This window comes from Echinops telfairi, unplaced genomic scaffold (genome assembly GCF_000313985.2).
Source record: "Echinops telfairi isolate 266 unplaced genomic scaffold, ASM31398v2 ScPeMD7_31;HRSCAF=116, whole genome shotgun sequence".
In the NCBI taxonomy this organism is placed as follows: domain Eukaryota; kingdom Metazoa; phylum Chordata; class Mammalia; order Afrosoricida; family Tenrecidae; genus Echinops; species Echinops telfairi.
In genome coordinates this window covers 12728276-12751997 of record NW_022103928.1, presented here as the reverse complement: position 1 = coordinate 12751997, position 23722 = coordinate 12728276, and the positions used below count along the sequence as shown (strand labels likewise).

Sequence of the window (23722 nt, the reverse complement as noted above, 5' to 3'; positions counted from 1 at the left end):
TTCCCCATCGTGTCACTTATGTGGAATACTTGGGATAATTTCATGACACATACGGGTCGCTTTGACTTAAATAGCTGTACATTTATTTTAAGCCCTTAAAATGTTTAGATAATAAGCTCACACTTTCATGAATATTCTTGCTTAGACTACAGCATAGTTTTTTTTTAAGTGATTAGATTCAAAGGTACACTTATTTCCTACTTACATCCCCTATAGATAAACTCATAGCAATTCCATAGGACCATGTAGAATTTCCCCACAGGGTTTCCAGGGCTGTCAAGGTCTACAGGTGCACACTTCCAAGTGTTCTCCACTGAGTGGGACCTTTCAGTCAGTAGCTCAGTTCTTAATTATTGCAGCACAAGGGCTCCTCATGCATCAGAATCAACTTGATGGCAATGGATTTTGTACAGATGAGACGTCTGGGTGGTACAAATGATTACCATCTTTGGCTGCCAACCTCACGGTTCGAGGTTCTAGATCACCCAGAGGTGTATCAGAAGAGAGGCTTTGCAATCTACTTTTGAACAATCAGTAGAAAAAAAATCTATGGGCCACAGTTCTATTGAATAATAATTAAAAACCAACCAAAACTCAAAAAGAAAACTGCTGTAAAAACGTATTAATACTGTTCATTCTTTGCATAACTATTTAGTAAGTTCATAAAACTAATTCTCCAAGGTTTCTTTCTCCGTGGCAAGTACAGATCAATAAACCATGCCTTCTTCACTCATCCATTAGCAGAACAATGAAAGCAGGTAAAAACCAAAAGAAAACAGAGCATGTTTCATTTGTTTCACGTTTACTCCCTGATAGGAAATGGGAGTGGGAGTATCAGACCCTCATTTAACAGGGGGCGCTCCCGCCTGACTTCCCTCCAGCACGACACCAGCTGACGTCCTAGTTTAGTTGGAAGACATGTGTAATGCATGCCTGGGCTTCTGCTGTGCATGTATTTTAAACTCTTTCATGACTCCTTGACATGGGCAGTGTCACTGACTAAGTTCAGTGGAACGAATCATCAGGGAACCGTTCAAATGTTGTGATTTTAGGGATAAGCCTAGAGTGTCATAAGAAGAATAAATTTGCCTAAGGAGTAGAATGGACTGAAAGAAATAAAACAGATTTTTAAACTTTTAAAAACACACGATTTTATTCAAATTTGTATGCAGATATAAAAATTAACAAACATTAAATAAAAACCTAATTTAAATGCTCTCCCACTATAAAACTGGACATTATGGAAAAGTTCACATTCTCTGAATTATAATTTTGCAACTTTCTACCACCAGAAGGCAGATGCTGCTGGAGGGGTGGGGGGGAGGAGGGAAAGGGGGAGAGGATGCTGACACACCTAGCAAGTGGGGTTAAGCACTGTCTCATCTCCAGGTGACATAACTTCAAAGGTTTCCCTAAGAGTTAAGGGTTCTCTAGTCTTGATGTAAAAAATTGAATGTTTTCCCACAAAAGCATATATGAGGCTTCTGGTTTTACTTTTAGTGTGAGGTAAACAGTATATTCAATATTAAGGCAAATGGTAAAATATGCATATAGAGTATGAATGTGGACCTTGTACTATAAGACAAATAAAAAATTGAAATAAAGGTGAGTTTTGTAAACATTTGCTGGCATTAGAAAAATGTAAAAAATGTGGTGCTTAATAGTTGTTTGGCTGTATTTAGCTTTGGTAGTTACATGTTAAATATAACGTTGTCTGAGCTCTTAGGGTTTATAGTTTTCATCATATAGACTAGATGCCCACCAAATTTCTTATAAATGAACTATGGCCTGATGTCTCTAGATCTGCACATTGGTCTTATAAATCCCTCCCCTAAATCAGCAAGAGTCTGCACACGGCAAGCTCAGCAAGACAGAAAAGAATGAAAACCCAAGACATAATCTTCAAGCAGGTTACAAGAGAAAGAGTATTATTTAGGTTTCCCAGATAGCTTATTTTTTTTAAAAAAAGGTTACATTTAAGATTTATCAGAGAGTGATTCTTGTTCTCCTTTAACCCCCCTTTCCCCAATGAGATAACCATTTTCTTCACAGTGATAAGAGAGCCATCCTTTGCTGGAAACAGTAGGCTTCCTTTCCAGTGGATCGGGAGGAAGACCTCACTTCTTTGCCACGCTGGCCACCGCCTTCTTAGCTGCATCCTCCAGGTCAACGGCTGAAGTAATGGGAAGTCCACTGTTAGTGAGCAAGTTCTGCGCCTCCTGGACATTGGTTCCTAAAGAGAGGAATGATGGATTGTCATCGAGCAGAAAGTGACGATGGTGTCCTGTGAAAGTTAGCACAGTCCCAAACCACAGCATGCTGGATGCCACCTAACACTAACACGATTTAATTACAAGTGTTTCCTTTTGTTTTTGTGATCCCACTCATCTGGCTAGTTACATAGATCCAGATGACAAATTAACTTTTTTTCTCCTTACACATCAACTGTCTTGCATTAGAAAGAGACTGCCCGTACTTTTCTTGTACATGCATTTTTAAAAAAAAAGTAACTTCTCACTTATTGACATGATTAATTTCCAAAGACCAGGTTGCTATGGGAAAATGGAAAATGACCAAATCACATCACAAAATGGAGCGATGATGACATCATATAACTCCCAAATTACATTATCAAACAACTGCCAAACCACGAAGAATTATGGCACAGCCAAGTTGGCCCACACTTCAAGCACACTGCCCATGTTACTCTCACCTTGACAGCTTACAGCCTGACCTACTTCATGAATTTTCAGAACAGGTAGATTTGTTCACGGTTGTTGGGTGAAATGTCAGATTATGGGAAAGTCAGCAGGCAAGCAGTAAGTGTAGTGCATAGTCTTTTGAGATTGTGCACAAAAATGTCCTTGACTGAACAGTCTGCATATGGAGCCCAAAGAAAACCAGTCCAGTGTAAAACATGAGCAGGGAATGAGACAGGGCGGTGGAATGGTATGTAATACTGCAGGTGACCACTAGAGGCCATGCACGACGGATCTATCAATTGGTGTCCCCTGAAAATTCATTAAACGTCGGTTCCAACCAATTTCACTGAAAAGCCATGTGACAAGAGCTATCTAAAGCAATGGTTCAGATAGAAAAGGGTGATGGAAAAGCGGGCTTGAAAGAGACATCTGAACATGTTTTAGCAAGGACAGTTGGCGTTTCTGCTGATAATCCACAGCTGAGTTGAACTAACGTGGTTTGGGCGCACACCAGAAGGCATTTGCCTTCGAGACTTCTTGGATGGGAGGGGTGTAACAGCCCAGCCCCTCCGCCTGAAGGGACACGCTTGGCTACAGCTGAGGGTGCAAACTGCTGTTAGGTTCTCTCAAAGTGAGCAACCCACTAAGAGAATTGTGACAGAATTTAACAGTATAACAAATATCTCTTACGTAATCCCCTAGGCTTTTATTTAATTAGCAAGATATGGCCTATGTGATAAAGAAAGACTTTGAAATATAGGCCTTTGGTAAGGTGACCAGATTTTAACATTGGTAAAGCGGGACACCATTGATAAAACTCATATCCTGGCGAAATAGCCACATGGCAGCTGAAAACCGTATACCCTAGCTTGTCGTGGATTCTTTCCAAAGATCGGGTCTTTTTTAAAATGCCCGGGATGCAGGAAAAATTGTTAAAAAGCGGGACTGTACCGCCAAAAGCGGGACTTCTGGTCACCTTAGTGGGGAACCTACCTCACCATGGAGTGGAACTCAAAATAAGTACTTTGGTCAGCATCGTGTACACGATATGGCAAAAGCTGGGATAAGCTGGAGCAGGGGGATCTAGTGTTTATTCGCTCCAGGATTTGGGGTCCACCAGTGTAGCAGTGGAGAGGACATTGATACCATGACATCTGCCCAAGCCTCCCCGTCTCTCAACTAGGCTCTGCCATGTCTTAGTTCTAGAATTTTGGATAATGCAACTAGTTCCTTTGAGCCTCAACTACTTTGAACTTTTCCTAATCTCCACACATCACATTATCATCACAATGTTCTTCTTCAGAACCAGTACTCATTAGTTATATATCCCAGCTATAATGCTAAGTAACTTGTAGTATATGAAATAGTTACAATAAATATATGAGGGCTTACCACCCCCCCGCCCCGCAAGCCTGGATTTCCCCCCCCCCAAAGCTATGTATTAAATTTTTTTTTTACAAGACAACCTTATCACCTTCAAATTACTCTCCATTATACTTAATATATTTGTCAAATCTTCAATTCCACTCTTGGAAACATTTTTCAAGCGGATTTTCTGGATGGCTGACAGCACCTCCCTTGTTTTGTTCTTCACCTCTTCTACATCATCAAATCGCTGTCCTTTTATGTCCCTCTTCATTCACAGAAACAGAAAAGGATGCACGGAGCACAGTCAGGTGAGTAAGGTGCCTGGGGCAAGAAAGGCACGCTGGGGTTTTAATGTTTTTGTCAAAATCTGGAGCACTGAGATGGCTGTGCGAGCAGATGCATTGTTGGGGTGGCAACACTCGTCCCCTGTCTGCCCCAAAGCAGGCTTTGGCACACACTGTTACACAGTCTTTTCAGAACCTCTAAATAGAAAGCGTGATGAACAGCCTGACCTGGTGGAATGAACAACAAATGCACTACGAGGCGAGTTGACATTTTCATCTGTTTGGGAAGTTGACGGATGCCTAGACTGAGGTTTGTCATCAACTGACATTTCACCTTTTTTTTGAACCGAAAAAAACTCATACACTTGAGTTTTTCCCATAGCGCTGGACTGTAAGCTGTGTTCAACATCACACCAATTTCTGTGGCATTTTTTCCCAAGCAAGAAACAAAATTTCACAGCTGCATGCTGATCTCTTAAATGGGCCATTACCCCCCCCCCCCAAAAAAAAAAAAAGATTTGAGTGAAAGTGCTTTTATGAAAAACATCACTGTAAGCAGAGAGAACCTTGCCAGGCAACAACACTGGGTGCACAAACTCTGAGCGAGTTGCTGTCTGCTCGCCTAGCGGGGGCAAAAGGATACTACAAAAGCTTCAGTCCGCCCAGAGGAATTCCGGTTTGGGGGGGGGGGCCCTCGTAAATCTCACTGTTTGTATTTTACGAATGAAGACCTTTGAGGCACTGAGAAGGTAAATAGCTATTCCCTAGTCACCCAGGTGATACGTGGCAGGCCTGGGACATGAACCCTGTCCTAATGAAGCGGCCCTGAATGCCCCGAAGTTATTCTTAGCATGCTTCCCTGTTTGTTAGACAAGAACAGTAATGTAGACGCACATAAGATGCAATTAGGAGAAAATGAAATAACATATGGGAGAGCATGTTGCAGATGGCAAAATATCTGTGAATATTTGTTCATCAAGGATTTATGCCCCACTGGAAACTTTCCCAGCCACCTTTGCATCTCTGTGACACCATAGAACCAAGTTCTTGCCAGTGGAATGTTAATGGATACGATACACATGTCATTAAGGGATCCGATGTGGACCTCTTGTGCTCCGTTTTCCCTATTTTCATGAAGGCTGCCTGCTAGGGCAACCTGGGAAGGCATCTTTCGATGGTGAGAATGACGTCAGCCAGGGCCCTTGGAAACTTGTGCAGCACAGTCTCCCTTATCCATTCACCCTTTCAGACGTTATGAGAATGAGAAGGAATTTTCTAGGATTTTAAACTACTCACATTTGAACCTTTATCTAAGATAGGCACTAACATTAGTCTAATATGCTCTAGATGTTGTGCAGTTATAAAATGTTACCCAAATGATCCCCACTCTCCCGTTATTCACGTCCCACTGAAAGCAGACTGCATCCAGTGACTTGATTTCAATGAACAGACAGGGACAAATGTGATGAAATACCACTTCTGAGATTAGGTTACAAATCTGGTGACTTCTGACTTGGTCAAATCTCTCCGGCTCGATGTTCATTCTGATGAAACAAGCTGGCATGGTATAAGCTTCCTTCTAGTGAACACCACGTCGAAAAAAAGTGTGCTCTCCAGCCAACAGCCACTGGAGTTGTGAGGACTTCCGTCCAGTAAGCCATGAGGAACTCCGTTCTGCCAACAACCACAGCAGTGTGCCTGGAAGCAACTCCCTCCCCAGTCAAGGCTTGAGATGCTGATCCCTGGCAGAAACCTGGATTGTACTCTTGTAGGGAACCCTGAGTCATAGGACCCAGTGAGACTGCGCCCAGATTCCCGAGCCATAGTATCGGAGAGATCATGAAGATTCCTTGCATGGAACTACTAATTTTGGGGGTAATTTGTTCTTTGGTGATAGATCACTAATCTAGATGCAAAATGTATTATTTTGTTACTATAGTCCCAGTGTGGTTTTGATTCATTTGGCAAAGTTTTAGCTAAGATCCCTGAAGTCGAGAGGCAGGACAGGGAACCAGACTGTGGGGCAGGTGTTAGAAACGAGGCTAGAGGATTTCAGTGTTAATCTGCATACCTGGCTTTCACGGCGTAACGACACAGCATGAAACACAGGTTTTTGCTGATGTGGAAGTGACTCAGTCTTTGGACCAGAAGGTGAATGAAAGTTAAATGTGTAAATTCCCATCTCCCTGAATGTGGGCTTGCTACCTGACTACTGTCTAATCTGTCATGGAGAAATGTGATATAAAAGATTCTTCTCTTTCCTCTCTTTCCTTTTCAGAGCACCCACCAATGCAAAACACACTTCGAAGGCTTCCCTGCATCACCCCAAGAAGCAATTCTACTTTCCCAGTGCGAGTCCTGCTGTTGGTGTGGATCTTAGCCAGGTATACCGACCAACAACTTTGAACGCCTTTGGCACAGGATATAGGAGTGGTGGTTGTGGTAGTGGTCTTAGTAACAGGAATAGTAATAAATGGCAGCTGTCATGTGTCACATATCACACATAATTCTTGCATTCAGAGTAAGCTCATTTCCCCTCAACAGCAATCACAAGACCGTTGTTAGTATTCCCATTTTACAGATGACAAAATGGAAGTTAAAACCCTTGTCTACAGCTTAGCTAGCATGGGTGGTGGGTTAGGCTGGGTTAACTAGAGAAACAAATCCAGTGACACTCATATATATATGTAAGAAAGAACGTTATATCAAGAAGTAATTATATATCAAGAAAATATCCCAGCCCAGTCCAACTCAAGCCCATAAGTTGAACACTAGTCCATAAATCGCTCTTTGGACTCACACAGCCCATCACACGGCTGCAGCCACATGCAATGATGCAGACTGCAGGGAGATCCCAGGCCAATGGGATAGAGTCGTGTGGATCTAAGGTTGGTGGATACATGGCAGGGCTTTGGTAGTTCTCAGGGTCAGTGGCAGAGTGAGGGAGAGGTCCCCAGGGTCTTCCTTATGGGAAGGCCATACCATCAGGCTGTGGCCTGATTGACAGGTTGGATACTCTTTTATACATCTTCAAGTTCACATAAAGTTACTATCAGGTAGTCAAAGGAAGTAGTGGAATGAGGATTCCATCCACCCTGACTTCTCTGAATGATTTCTGGAGCTAATTCTTAAAGCATGCATTTTGCATCTTATGATTTCATAAATGCATGCCACAATAATATTAATAATGGTAATATCTCCAATGTATTGGTGGATTTACAAAGTTCTCACACATTACTTTATTTGACCCTTACTTTAGCCTTGAAAGATGTTCATGCTCAATTGCACGTTTTGTTTGTAAGCGCACCGAGGCTCGGTCCCTGGGAAAGTCCAGTGCCCGATGCTTTGTTCTCCCCACTAGGTTTTGGCTCCTGCTTGGCATTTTACCACTGGTACCACTCTGCATTCCATGACACCATCTGGACCTTTGGGCAACCATCAGTGCTTGAAGCTGTTTCCAAGGGAGGATCAGACACAATTCGGTTGACTGTTGTTTCTTTCTGGCAAAATCTATGCTACTCATTGTCTTCCTGCTCTAAGAGGAACCATAAGGACACTCTTTGCCTCAAAGGTGGACACTGATTGCACCTGACCCAAGGGTGGGCCCCCTACGGGTTGCTCAAAGTCACTAGCTAGTGCAATTCGATTTGCTATCCCGAGACTTAGTGGGTGCTTTCCATGAAACTGAAATTAAGGCCAAGAAAAGAAACTATCAGCCATAGTAAGCGGGCCAAGGAAAGCCAAGGGGGCAAATACGCAGAAAGTCGCAGAGCCAAGTGAATAGAGGGGCACTACTGGCGTCCCCCCAGCCCCACCCCAGCACACCCATTCTACTTTGATAGTTCATGTCCATTTGGAGACCCATTTACTCACTTTTGTCTGAGTGTCCTGCCATGTGTTTGCATAAAATAGGTTTTTGACCATTTGAAAAAATTAAATCGGTTGCGCCCTTGTAACCAAGTAGCCTAACTAAATCAGTTCTTTACTTAATGTTCTCTTCAGATCCAACTTAGCACCAGTGGGGTGAACATGACTGGGTCAGAACATCACAGACCTCCACACTCTCTACACCTTTTCCCAGAACTCTGCTACATTCTCTGCCTAGAATACCTTTGCCCACATACGGTGCTATGTCTTCTGCCAAGAACTCAGATGTACTCTCTGTTCCGTGAACACCTACCTGCACGTTCCTGAGGAATCACCTGCTCACAGGTTCTTTACTTGGGGATGCCTGCCTTGTCACCATTCCACAACCCCTAAACTGGAGCACAGGCTTGTATTATGAGCTTTCAGAATACCCCGTACTTCCCAAATCATAATAGATCACGTAGTACGGAATCTCTCGGTAACATTTCTCTTGTCCCCATTATAAACATAAGCTTCACGAGTGCTGACATTTTGTCAGACCTGCTCACTGGGTTACTTCCCAGGCTTAGTACAAAATCCATCCCCTACAGAGTCCCTGGAGAAGGTCATCCTATTTGAAGGGCAGCAAAAGAGCCCAGAGGAGGGCCCTCAGGGATTGACACAGTGCGCATGCATTGATGTAGAATCCATCACAGCGCTCAGCTACAGACACAATTGTGCAGAGAGCACAGGACTGTGTGGTGTTTTGTTCTCTTCTGCGTAGGGTTGCTATGGGTCACAACCAATACCTAACAACAATAACAACGGGGTCGCTGAGGGTCAAGAACGGACTCGATGGCAGCGATTTGGGTGTTGTGGGTGGTGCAGGTACTGTCGATAAATGGGATCACGATGCATGAACTCCTGCACAGAGTATGTTTTGGGAGGTGAGATGCAGATGGCTATGTTGCTGGTGCAAAACCCTCAAGTGGCCGTTTTTGATCCAGTTAATTGAGTGACAACCCCACACTTCCTGAAGAAAAATAAAGAGCTTGCTTTTGAGTGCTGTGATCCTTGGCTTTTGTGGTGGCTTCTCTCTCTCTCTCACTCTCAGAAAGGCGATGGCAGTTGCGCACTACCCGTGAGTAATGCCCCCAGCGGCTGCTTCTCCTCTCAGCCTGGGACACACGTGGGCCTGACCCTGGGTGACCACCAGTGGGCAGTACTAGGCTCCGAGAGGGGAGGGCAGCAGCTACCCCCGAAGCCTTTCCTTCCTCCCAGCTGCTCCTTTGGTGCCCTGTCAAATGCCTAATGGCGTCATAATTCTAGGACTCACTAAAGTGAATGTTAATTATGATTGCAGTTACATTTTAATTACACTCTTAATTATTAAGCATATACACCAGGCATGCTCAAAATGAAGCCGCTATTAAAGGATTTTTACGTTCACGAATAAAGCTCGGGAATCGGACTAGGATGAGAAACGGGTCATATCCAGAGGCCCTGTGGCAAGAAGCAAACCCACCTCACACAGAGAGAGAAGGGAAGGGAGAGGAGTTGGGGGGGTGGGGGTGGGGAACTCCAGAAAGAGGGAGACAGAGACACAGCGAAGGACACTGTGAGGCAGAGGCAAAAAGGAGAGAGCGAGGCTAGCGAGGGACCCAGAGAAACAAGAGATACACAGACCCAGGGAAGGAAAGAGACGAAAAACAAGACACAAGTAGCAGGGAACGCGAAGAAAAACAGATTTAGACGAGAGAATCTGAGAGTAAGAGACAGACACAGAGTCACCCGGGATAAGCCAGACAGACTGACACATGAGACAGACAGACAGACAGACAGACACACACACACACACACACACACACACACACACACACACACACACACGATGAAGAAAAGTGTCAGAGAGAGGGAAGGGAAAAAGTCAGTGTCCCCAAGTCGCCCCTATGGGGCTGGGGTCCACTGCCCGCAAACGCTGCTTTGCACAGAACGAAGACCAGCTTCTTTTGTGCCTCTGGAGGGAGCAGCTGGAAGGAAAAGCGAGAAGGGGATTTAAAAGAAAAACCGAAACAGCAGTCAGTGAAACCAGGTGGTTGGAAAGAAAAGGGGGCGGGGGGACGCCTTGGGCAAATGCTTTGCTATAGAGGATTTTGTTCGTTAAAGGTATTATTTGAATATATGAGGTTGGTTTGTTCTTCAGTCAGCAAGGGGCTGACAGTGATTCTGTAAACCCTTTCTGTCTTTTCTTTCTAAACAGGAATCACCAGAGCTGCTTTAAGCTCTGACTCGGAATTAAGTGCTGCAAGGAGCGTGTGGGTGCCTGTGTGCCCAATAACAAAGGGATCGGATTGCTTTCCCACTTTTAAATGCTGACACGTTCTAATACTAATAAGGCTGCAGGACAACATTCTCAATCCACCTGGACGGATATCTGATCATCTCATGCAGTTCCGTAGAACTTCAGGCACTTCCTAATAGCTGCTCGTTGAAAGGCACGCCGCTACATGGCTAGCTACCTACTGCCTGGCTTACAAAAGGAAACACATGGAGAATCAAAGGCGGCTGGTTGTAAAATTAAATCATGCAGGACTGCCAGAGGATAGTTTACAGAAATGCTATTTATTACTAAAATCTTAAGAATGCCTGACCCCTTCTTGTATTTTTATTTTTACCACCGACTTCCTGCCACTGGGTGGAGTCAGAGAGTTGTAAACAGAGGTGCCGGGTTAATTTATCAAAATCACTGGTTCTGGCAGGTGCAGGGTACAGGCAAAATCCAGCTTTGCTTTCTGTTTCTGTATCTTCTTATGGGTGAAGAATGGATTTGGTATTTATAAATAAAAGGTTTTGAAAGTCTACTGCCATGGAATCGAGCCTGACTCATACTAATCCTGGAGGAAAGGATTCCAGAGACTGTAACTCTTCAGGGAGTAAAAAGCCTCATTTTTACCCCTGGAACAGCTAGTGGTTTTGAACAGCTGATCTTGAGGTTCTCAGTCTAACGCATACGTACTATGCCACCAGGGGTCTTAAATAGTTATTGGGGGGCAGAGGAGTAAGTCAGAAGGCTAGTGCTGTGCAGTGCGTAGACGTGACCTGTAACTCACACTGGAGTGCCCGTAAACACCGTTTGGCTGAGACACAGCCACACGCGTTTGCTCACATACTTGTGCCTGTGTCGGCTTCTGGCTTCATCGGCAGAGATGAGCTGTTGTGACTGAGGCCAGCCGGCCTACAATGCCTAAAATATGCTGACCCCTATTCTCAGTACTAGAGTTTCTTTTTTCCTTTCTTTTCTAGGAGAAGGGAGGGTAGTGGAAACAGGTCAAATTCTAGAAGGCAGAAGGTTCTTTCCCAAATGCTTGCTCGTCCTGTGCCCTTGCCTCGTCTCAATTTCTCTCCTCTCAAGTGACACTCAGCTAGAGGACGTCCATTTTCTTGGTGGCACGTAAATTTAGATGACTGGTCACATACATGTCTTTATCTGCTTATTGTATGACTGGAAATGAAATAATAGGAAGGGGTTTCAAGAATTTTGTGGGAAAATGGAATTAAGAGATCACGAGAGTTATCCACAAACTGCATGAAGCATCTTTGTCCATGGAGAAGCAGAGGTAACAGCCCTGGGTGGATGTAGATGATGCATGTTAAGTAAACTTTACCTCTTCTGTTATCCAACTGCTGTCCTTTTATGTCCCTCTTCATTCGCAGAAACAAAAAGAAGTTGCCTGGAGCAACATCAGGTGAGTAAGGTGTAGTATGGAGCAAGAAAGTCATGCTGTGTTTTGCTCCAAACTGGTGCGCTGAGATGGCTGCGTGAGCAGGTGTGCCTTGTTGTGGTGGCTACACCAGTCCCCGTCTGCCACAGTCAAGCTGCCTTTGTAGCACACTGTTACTCTATCTTCTCAGAAGCTTTTGATTAACAGTCTGACCTGGTGAAGTGAACCCCAAATGCACTACGAGTCAACATTTTCACCTGTTCGGGAAGTTGATGGAAGTCCAGAACAAGGTTTGTCATCAAGAGACATTTCATCTCTTTTGAAACAAGAAAACCACTCCTACACTTGCATTTTCCCACAATGCTGCGCTTTTAAGCTGTGTTCTGACTCAGAACAGTTTCCGCGGCATTTTGCTGGAGCAGGAAACAAAATTTCACAGCCACATGCTGTTCTCTTAAATCGGCCAAGACACACAAAAAACGAGTTTCGGGTGAAACTGATCTTATGAAAAAAATTCAGGGTGACCAGAGACAGCCTTCCCAGGTGACACCACTGGAAGCACTAACTTCAGAGCGAGTTGCCTGGTGCTCAGCTAGCAGGAAAAATGTGTACCCTGAAAACTCCGCTCAACCAGTGCAATTCCTGTTTTTGGGGGGGTTAGCCCCTCACATATACATTAATGCCAGGAATGACTTTCAGAATAAGAACTTAGGAACATTACTTTTTAATAAAAACCACTACATTAAAAAACCTATGCATTAAAAAAAATAAAAACCTATGCATTTAAAAATTCTGCTCCTTACGATAATCCTATAGGGTTACTATAATATTTCTTCCTGTTTCAGAGATGAAGATGTGAGTATTTGAAAACTGGGCTCTGTTAAGAGCTAGCAGAAGGACACTGGACAATTACTGCAGTTGTAAGGCTTCTGATTCCCCTTGGATGAGTGCCATGTTTCCATGTGCCTTGCATGCCATGTCTTACAAAAACTATAGATGGCGTAACGTATCCCGTGATGCTATATCATAGGTGCTCCCGTTTTCCTTAATACTTCCTTCTCACATGGTAAGAAGACAACGACGACCAGGGTGAGTGAACGTGTGATTGCTATGATCACAGCATAAGTTATTACTAACTTCGGAGGGCAGGAAGCTGACGGCCAGGGCTTCTCTATAACGTTTCAGAGACCAGTGTGTATTTGCTCATGATCAAGCAAGGCTCAGAGTGAGGTTCAATGAATATTCATTAAGGGCTTATTCTAGATGCTTAGGCTTATGCTTTCAACTATATTAATCCCCCAAAGAAGCAACAAATATATTAGTGTAAACCAAAGGTATGAGAGGCTTAATATTAATTAAACTAGAATGAAATAAATCCCTCCAATTCTACACTACTACCTCAAGGCCTAATGGAGCTCTGGTGGTATAGTGGGTTACACAGTGGGTTGCCTGCTAAACACAAGTCCAGGAGTTGGAACTCAGCATCCACTCCTCTAGATCAAGATGAGGCTGTGTGCTCCCATCAGGATTTAAAGCACTGGAAACCCAACAGGGGAGTTCTACTCTGTCCCTACTCAAACGGTAGCTTTGGGTCAGAACTGACTCTGGCAGTGAGTTGGAATTTTTTGGTCCCATGACCTGCTAAGAATCAAATACTGTTTTATAGTACGGAGCATTTTATAGGCATAGACATCTGCAATTGTCTGGATGGCATACAACAACAAGAAAATCTACAAAGCAGCCCTGGTGGCAGAATGGTGAATTCTTTGGCTGCCAACTCTAAGGCTCTTGGGGAGGAAAGGTCTGCCCCTGTAAAGATCACAGCTCAGGAAACACTACGGGGACGTTGCACTTTGTCCTGTACGGTTGCTGGAACTCTAGTGGCATAGTGCTATTGAACAGGGCTACAATTTGCAAGGTCAGCCGTTTAAAGCCCCAGCCACTCTAGGGGAGAAAGACGGGCTTTCTAGCTCCTACAAAGAGTTATCGTTACGCAGACTCACAGGGACAGTTTGACCCAGTCCCATAGAATCAACTTGATGGCCGTGAGGGGTGTCGCTGAGTGGAATTCACTCCATTGTCCACAACAGCACAGACATGGTCTCCTGGCCTTTCTTAATTTCAGGGTTTCACTTCAAGTATGCTCTCATTTATGAGGAAGGTAAAGAATTTTCAAAGATAATTTTGTCCACGTGAGACTTTTGTCTAAAACGCTGATGTTGGGCTGATGCTGGAGCTCAGTTGGCATATAACTTTGTCCAAGCATAGGTGGAATGATTGTTTACCTCATATTTTTGTTGTGAGAAAGATAAATCTTGAGAGCTATCAGATTCTTTTCTGACTCTTCTGCAACATTTCAGAGGAGAAAGAGGGAGAACTGGGCACAGGCAATGTGAACAGCGTGCTGGATTGTAGGCCTTGCTGCGGGCTGCTTCCTTGCACCAGAGGTAGACAAAAGCAGGTCCCCCGGGTAAAGCTCTCTCACTGTAAGCTCAATGGGTTTTCCCAAGAAGAACCATGTCCATGCCTTTATGTATGGTTTGCAGCTACTCCCGTGGTACAATGGCAGGGCCACGTGGCTGTGACAGAGGGTATAGGGTCCACAATGACTAAAATCTGGCCCTTCATGGAGAAACATTGCCAGCTCTTATTTTCTATCACCCAAATTTCTGGAGATGTGGGCTTATCTGGAAAGGCAGGCAGAGGATAAGAATCTGGCTCTTTTTGCTTTTTCCCAGCTTGCTGCCCACACTTTCCTACTTGATATTGAAGCTGGGAGTTGGGTGCGGGTAGAGAGTATTGCTTGAGGAGAAAATTCTACCACTTTTGGTCTGTTTGAATCAAGTGACAAATGCTTGGCTCAGATACACCCACTCTCCTTGCCCACATTTGTGGTAGCCAACACTATTTGATCATGCAACTCTTTTCCATTGAGATACAGCTTCTGAATCTTTCTTGGCTCAGAGCTCTAGGCAGCCACTGCCAGTAAACAGAAGTGGAAGTTGGAAGCAAAGTAGAAGATAGAAGTCATTTGTCCTCTTTGTTCAAAAACACTCTCACGCAGTCTTGCTCCTCCTATTCCCCTGAAATCCTCAAGGTGGATGCTCTTGGGAGAGTGGTAACAGGACCCATAGATCACCATGAAAATAGCACCGCCCAAATCGACCTCCACGTCTCTTTCCTGATAGCAGTGTGCTCGCTGTCTCTCTTCCATGGCTCATGAAACATGACACTGAGTCTTGCATGAGGAAACCGACGCAGGAAGAAACGAACCAACTGATGGCTCCAAAACCACCTGAGAGACTAGACGAGGATGTGCTGAGGTTAAAGGTGAGTCAGGACATGCCAGCCCCAGCGTTATCTACTGTGCACTGAAGTTTCTTCCTAAAACTGTCCTGCCCGTGGCACGTACTGAGGAATCAACGTCGGGTTCTTTGTTTTTTGAACGATTAGGCCGACCAGATTGCTGCTACTCCTAGGGCAGATAGTTGCCCTCTGACAGGTGTTAGAGATGGTTCCTTTGGCGCCAGGGGCAGCATTCACATAACCCTCCTGGCCTCTCTGTCTTCCATCACTGGCTCTGCCAGGAGATGCCGGTGGAGGGGAGATGCATCTTACTGGAGTGCTCAAAAGGAGACAGTTTTCCTTCGACTCCAGTCCTTCCTCTTTCTTTGCTTGCAGGGCCAAGCCACTCAGAGTGAGCCTCCGTCACCTTCTGTCCCTCGGGGGCTTGCTCTGGAGGTGAGAGGCTGCCCAGGTCAAATAGTGCTGGTCCCAAGGTATAAAGCGGTCTCATTCTGGGTTTGAGAATAATTATGTTCATTGTTGGTGCAGAATTAAGTAGGTTCTTCACTATTCTTGATTGGTAAATTAAAGTAAGATTTTGGTGCAAAGGACTAAAGAGTCCCTTACCTAAATACTCGCCTGGATGAGAACACAGATAGAGAGGAAACCATTGGGTGCCAGCAGGACCCAACAACGCAGCACGGTTGGACGGGCAATAGGAGGATGGCGATTAACTAAGCCAGCTAGATTGACTATCCCTGGGCTGTGGACTGAGTGGGAACCCAAAGAGACCAGGCTGGCCCGAGTGAGAGGGACTGGTCAGAAGCAGCAAGAAAGAACATGAAGGACTATGAGGGAGGGAGACAGAGAAGTCAGGGGGCTCCCAGGCTCAATTCCACGAATGTCCTACTAACGTCTTACAATAAACTGTCCCTTTTATTCAGTAGCCAGAGGGCCTCAGTTCATTACAGCCCAAATAAAATAAAATTCAAAAATTAACTCTGCATAAAACAAAAGCCATCTCCCTAAGGATTTTTCAGTCTTGTAATTACAAGGACTACTCTCTTACAGTGTCTTTGAATACTTTTTCTTGTGTAAGGCAGTAATCATATATAAAAGTCAATTATTTGCATGGTCTTTCTAGAGGTGAAAGGAAAGCTCAAATGTCAAAAACACCAAATGCCAAGTATACTAAACAATGTGCCTAGAAAGTTAACATTAGCTCTAAAATAAAACAAACAAAAAACCCAACTTTAATTAGCCAAAGTAATCCTTTACATTAGGCCCTGTGAGACTGTGTCTAATGTGTAAATGTGGTACACATTTCAACATTAAGAAGTGTTTATCAATGGAAACAATGGAGAGAATTTAAGGCTAATGGCAGAAGAGGAGGGAGAGGAAGCTCGTGACAAAAAGGAGGAGAAGGAATAGGTGGCAGAGTGAAGCGAAATTGGTTCATGCACATGGAATAGATGGCGGTGCCATGAAAGAAAGGGATCTGCTTCCAAAATCAAAACAGCCACTGGAAACCCATGCAGTTCTAGGCTGACATGCACGAGATGGCCAGGAGTTGCAATCAATTCCCCAGCAACGGTTTAAAGGACCTGTTAACGTTTCTCTCTCCTCCATCCTCCTCTAGGCGTGTGCAGAGGTGCAAGGTAAGAAACGGAGCTTGAAGAAACGGGGGCAGGGAGCTGGGGACAGGGAGGACCATGAGCATTAAAGATGAAGAGAAGAGAGATGAGCTGGAACAGGAAGCATCCGCTCCCTCCCCGGAGAAGGCGCATTTCCCAAAGCAGGAGCAACGGAACGGAAAGGCGGAGATGCATGTAGACAAGTTGCGGGTTAGGGAGGGAAACAGGTAAATCTCACGCTCATGTGATTTTTTTGGGGGGGGGGGGGTAAAATTTGCACACACACAAAAAGCCCAGGAAAAAAACCTAATTAATTTCAGACAATGTGTTCTTTATTCAAGCCAGAGACAAGAGTCTACAAAAGAGAAACTTTCCCCAAGTATGTAGTTGTTAATTCATCCAGGAGGTTTTTTTTGTTTTGTTTTTTTCAATAAAAATAATCCTGTGTCTCAGCTGGTGAGTTCTCTTCTGATAAGGTGCGTAAATACATGTAATTATAAAGTTACCATTTTCAAAGAGGACAGTAATCCTTTCTTTATCCACCGGTGAAACAGCTTGCAATTATTATACAGCTGAGAACAAAGATTTGTCCACAAAATCCCACTAAATCAAACCTAATTTGATTGATAAAACTCTTCTCATTAGGATATTTCTGGAGCATTATGTGTGGGCAATAGTCTTTCAAATATGGACCAGCAATGACTGAGACTTATTGTAAGGAATCCGGGTCTTCCACATAATAACAACCAAGGGGTCAGCTTGTTCATTCAGACGATATATCAGAGGGCTTTAAGTTAGTGAGAAAATTCCCTTTGCCTTTAATTCTACTTACTAATTACAACTACTTATGATTACAATGCAGATTCTGGGCAGGTGGCGCTTTTCCCTACTAAGTCTGGCTTGTGTGTATCACCTGGATAGGATGATTGGTAAGGACTCCTTTGTATCATAAACAAAATATGCAAGCGTTTTAATCCCTGGCACCTTTAGATGTGTCTTTGTTAGGAAATCGGATCTTTGGACATTTTATCCCTTAAGTAAAGGCGAAGTCATACTGGAGCAGAGTGGGTTTGAGTTTGATGTGAATGGCGTGTGTATAACAGAAACATAGAAAGCCAGAGAAAGGGCAATCATAAGAAGATACAGGCAGAGATTCTAGTGATATGCCAACATGTCGTGGAATGCCAAGGTTCTCTGGAACCTACCACAGTCTGAGTGGCAAGGACCAGATTCTCCCTCCGAGCCCTTGTTGATGTTGTGCCATGGAGTCGGCTCCAATTCATAGCGACCCCAGGTACGAGGGAACAAAACACTGGCCAGTCCTGCGCCACTCTCACAATTGTTATGCTTGAGCCCACTGCTGCAGCACTTTTGTCAACTCGCCTTGTTGACAGCCTCCTCCTTTTGGTTGCCCCGCTATGTTCTCCTGATAACATATCCAAAATATGCTAGACAACGTCTCACCATCCTGGTCTTTAAAGATATTTTTGGCCGTACTTCTTCCAAGACTGAGTCCACAGCACTCTCAATTTTCTTTGCCAACGCCATAATTCAAATGCATTGATTCTTTTTTGGTTTTTCTTTATTTAATGTCCAACTTGCACACCCATATGAGCTGTTTGAAAATACTCTGGATTGGAACGGGCACACCTTCATCTTGAACATCCTTGCTTCCTCCCACTTCAAACAGTTCCTGTGCAGTAGAGTTACCCAATGCAATGTGCAGTCTGATCTCTTGACTGCTGCTTCCAGGAGCACTGACTGTAGAGCCATGCAGGACAAAATTCTTGACAACTTTGACTTTTCTCCATTTATCTTGATGTAACCTATTAGTCCAGGTACGAGGATTTTGGTCTTCCTTACATTGAGATGTAATCCATATGGAAGCTTGCAATCCTTAATCTTCATCAGTAAATGTTTCAAGTCTTCCTCACTTTCTGCAAGGAAGGTGTGCCATCTGCATATTGCAGGTTGTTAATAAACTTTTGCAAATTCTGATGTCATATTCTTCTTCATATAATCCAGCTGCTCTGATGACTTTTTCAGTCAGTATGTAGATTGAATACATACAGTGAGCGGATACAACCCTGATACACACCTTTCTTGATTTTAAACCACGAAGTATGCACTTGTTCTGTTCACACAATGTACAAGTTCTACATGCGCACAATAAGGTGTTCTGGAATTCTCGTTCTTCTGAAAGCTAGTCATAGTTCGTTATGATCTACACAGTCGGATGCCTTTGCATAATCAGTAGAACACAAGTTAGCATCTTTCTAGTATTCTCTGTTTTCACCCAAGATTGCTCTGACATCAGCAATGATGACTTATTCCACATCCTTCTCTGAATCTGGCCTGAACACCTCGAAGCTCCCTGTCAATGTACTGCTGTAACCATTATTGGATGATCTTCAGCAAAATTTCACTTGCGAGTGATATTAATGATACCATGCCAACATCTTGTTTTCACACTTCTGGCCTCCACAAATGTGAGAACATATGTTGGCCATTTCAAGCCATGTAATTTGTAGATATTTTTATTATATCAGCCCTAATAAATTAATACCAGTCTGTCACCACAGTTTCTTTGGCTAAATAATGATGTATTGTCTGGGATTATGACTAATTCATATCAATACAAAGGTCAATTTAAGTAAAGATAGGCTAAATCAGAGCGCATACTGTTAAGTCAGGTCAGATGGAAACTTTAACTTGGGATTGTCCAAAACATCTCTGCCTCTTGGCACTTATTTTTCTCTGTCATCAGAAACAAAGAAGAGTTATTCAGGTTAATTAAAATATAACTAAATAAGGATAGATTTATGGAAGAAGAAGAATCTACCCAGTGGCTGCATAGGAACAATGTGTTAATCTGCTTCACTAAAGATGAAAGCATCCTTCCTGACAGGATCGCTGAAGACAAAATGGGCGCATAAGCAAGTGTGGTGAAGAAAGCTGATGGTGCCTGGCTCTTACAAGATATAGCATGTGGGGGTCTTGAAGGCTTGAAGTTAAACAAGTGGCTATTAAGCAAGGAAGCAACAAAGTCCACATGGAAGAAGCACACTGGTCAGTGTGATCACAAGGTGTCAACAGAATCAGGTATCAGAAGACCCCAAAACAAGCAATCATATCAATGTGAACAAGGGGGATGGTGTGCAGACCCAAAGCCCATCTGTAGACAACTGGACATCCCCTCACAGGAAGGGAAAAGCCAGCCAGAGTGCAGTATAGCACTGACAAAACACACACATTCCTCTAGTTCTTTAATACTTCTCCCCCCACCCCCTTCAATATCATGACTCCATTTCTATCTTACAAATCTGGCTAGACCAGAGCATGTACACTGTACAGATAAGAGCTCTCCACACTCCAAAGCCGGGACAGATAAACCCTCAGGAATTGTAACGGGAGCAGCGATACCATGAGGGTAGCAGGAAGGTGGGGGTGGGGTGGGGTGGGGATTAAGGGTAACCAAGCGCACTGATCGATGTACAACCACCTTCCACCCAGGGGGATGGACAACAGAAATGTGAGTGAAGGGAGACAGAAAATGGTGTAAGATATGAAAATAGAAATTGATAATTTATTGAGGGTTCATGAGGTTGGGAGGGAAAAAAGAGGAGCTAACACCCAGGGCTCAAGTAGAAAGAAAATGGTTTGCAAATGATGATGGTAACATATGTACAAATGTGTTTGATACAATTGATGTATGGATTGTTATAAGACCTGTAAGAGTCCCCAATAAAAGGATTTATGTTAAAAAAAAAAAAGAGTGAGGAAACCCGCATAAGAAACGCTCTGTGGGGGGTTGCATATCCACTTGCATGTGTCAGGAGGAGTCCAACCCTTTGATCAGGTCACAGCCCGATGACGCCTCCTTGGGAGTGTGGCCTTTTCGACGAGAGACAGTGCGAACTTCTTCCTCTCTCTGTTCCTTCACCTTCCTATGTGCTAGGACTCCGTGTCTGCCTCCAGGGGCAGCCCCGCGTGGGCTGCCCTACCTCGACAGCTGTTGGTGCCCTGCTACATTTCCACTGGCTTCAAATCCATGTGACTCTCCACCACTGGCCTTTGACCTTCCTGTACCTGGCTTCCTACTCTGCCCCAGTGGGCGTCAACGATGTGCATCTGAAGAGGGCTCTGGCTGGCATCAGGCCCAGGGACCTCCATTGGGCTGCGATAACTTCTTGATACAAAACTTTTTCGTATACATCTATGACTGTCACTGGTTCTGCTACTCTAAGCAACTCAGCCTAACACACCCTTGGAGGCCGTTATCCCAAATCACATGGAGTTGCTATAAGTAAAACCAACAATAGTACTTTAAAGGTGCCCACAAGAAAAAGAGCAATGGAGATTTATGATTAGTATTTCTCCCAAATTTTTATGCTTTGATCGGTGCCAAGAGTATAGTTATAGCAGAATTCCCCATCTTTCCTTGCTTACTACGCAGAAACTACAGAATTTTGGGATAAGTCTTCGCAGTCTTATCTTGGTGCGGGATTGATGGATTCCCAGAAATCACTAGGCATCTTTGGCACTAGTGTTGGGTATGAGAGACTCTAACATCTAAGGGTGTTTACAGCACAAGACGTCAAGTCCCACGGAGGAAGAAAAGAACTCAATCCAGAATTCACCTTTTATTCTCTTGATAAATGTTCCAGGAACTTATTATGGGATAGGGGTTCTTACAGTGACAAAGAAGGTCACCATAGATATTTTTAGCCTATATAAATTTGGGGGACAGCATCCTCTTTAAGTTCATTTTGAGTCATCATATTCAATCTCTCATGGTTTGTGACACTGAAAATATTATAAGGTCTTCAATATATATAAATATCTGTATCGCAAATTCAATAACTTAAGAGATACATATTTATTTTTCTAACAAAGTTTAGAAATTTCCAAGCTTCTTTGCAGCAGTTTAGAAAGACCTTTGATGCAGCCTTAAAGATTATTTAAGGGACAGTAGTGTGCATATTTTTCGGCACATATATAATTAAGGTATTATAGATATAATTTTACATTTCTGGAATAATAAGCATATTGTGAAAGAAAAGAACTCCTTTTAATATTTTGGGTAGAAAGAAAAGTGTGTTAGCTCCTTTTTAAGAATATGAAGAGTTTGGTTTGTTTATAGAAACTTCTAAATAATTATTCTTTAAGAACATGAAAGAAGGCTAACTTTTTAATCAAAAGATCATTGGTCACTTTGATCCTGCGAAAAATCTGACACTAACATTTTAAAAAGAATTTCACCAACCCTTATGAGCCATGAACCCCTGGACCAATTTTCTTTTTAATGTAGCTTTGATTTTTTCCCCTTTCCAATTGTTTCCCATTTATTGAAATTATTTTTATGGAGATCAATTATGTTCTATTTATGTTTTAAGGAAGATTTAACTCATTGATGTGTTTTAATGTCCATATTACATTTTGCCAATTAGAGCTTCCGTTATTTTCAGTGCTTTTTCTTGGGATCATTATTTCTCTCTGGTTCATACTGTGAAGACCCAAGTATATCAGCCAGAGTGTCTTGGGGAGAGAGAGTGAGAAAGGAGAGTAGCAGAATGTAAGAGAAAGAGAGGAAGGAGTCACAAACAAAGAAGCCAGTAACACAGCAAATAGGCAGCAACTGTCGGGGAACTGCCTCCGACGGACCCCCAGACCTTTTTCCTGGGGAGCAAGTCTGGAGGGACTCCCAGCAACCACAGTCTCGTCATGCCTACCCACTAGACCCTGTGGCTCAAGGGTGTCTGCCTGATGACCAGAATCTTAGTTTATTGACGTGGGGAGGCATTTTGGATCGGTCTTCCACATTTGAAAAGTAAACTGCCAATTCCAAATCAGAATGTAATGGACAAAACTAACAATTATTCTCAACCCTCAATACAGGTCTGTCTGTTTCCGAATGCTCTGGAACCCAACGGGAACCCCCAGTCAGGCACGTTTACAGAGCGCTGCTGCTACCAAGTGAGCTACGCTGGTTGCAGATGTGCGACTGTGAGTCGTGGCTGGTACTACCGAGCTCTTACATAGCACGCCACTTCTCCTTGAAGGAGTGATAGACGCTGCTATCTGCGTTATTTGGCAGAAATTTTCTTGAAAATGAGTGAAAAGAGTCTGTTATTTTAAAAGAAACAACTGACAGTTTTTGTGGCTGGTAACACAATTTGCCATTTTGAGTAAAAATTAGGATTTTTGAAAAACGTGCATCCACTGCCGTGGAACTGACAAGTTTCCAATCCCTAAAGGCTCCGCAGCTGAGATTGGGGGGGGGTGTCATAATAGCAAACCATGTGTTGAAATGTGTCAGCCTTTCGAATAGCTACATAGCTCAGTCTTTTCCAAATGATCAACTTACGATGTTATAAACCATGCATTGCTAAGAGATTCGTTTACTGTGCAGGATACACCCATGGATTTTCAATGAGATAGCTTCAGATTCCAGATTTAAAAGAATCATTTAGAAATCCCTTCTTACAGACTTTGAGTTTCGCACCAAAGAAGAACATAAGCATTTACTTTAAAAGGTTGTTAAACCTTTTCCAAGCATATGTCTATAAGACAAGATTTCCTTCGCATATACTTCAGATAAGCCCCCTTGTTGTTAGAGGCCCAGTGCCAGAGTAAATAAAGGCAGATACCAAAACACTTTTCAAAAGTGTAAAAGTCTGCTGCTACTGTGACTACTGAGATACAGTTATTTTCATGAAAAAGTTATTTTTAAAAGTTTTATTGACAGCTGATTCACATACCCCCCAATTCAACGGTTTAAATACATCAAAAAGAGTTGTGCAATCAAAAAAAGGATTTTATGTTAACTTGCAATACTTTTATTATTTTTCAAAATGAATTAATGATTAAACAGCTTCACA

The 23722-nt window shown here is 43.4% G+C and overlaps 1 protein-coding gene across 2 annotated transcripts in view; it reads right to left on the bottom strand.

Annotated features, from left to right (window-relative positions):
• Positions 1-1134: 1134 nt before the first annotated feature.
• The window catches only part of SUCLG2 (succinate-CoA ligase GDP-forming subunit beta), a 293353-nt gene continuing 270765 nt past the window's right edge, over positions 1135-23722 (bottom strand). For both annotated transcript variants that reach the window (XM_045290031.1, XM_004702419.4), the window contains exon 11: positions 1135-2233. In XM_045290031.1, coding sequence (XP_045145966.1) covers positions 2118-2233 — 116 coding nt within the window. In that variant the 3' untranslated portion in view covers positions 1135-2117. The remainder of the gene's footprint in view (positions 2234-23722) is intronic.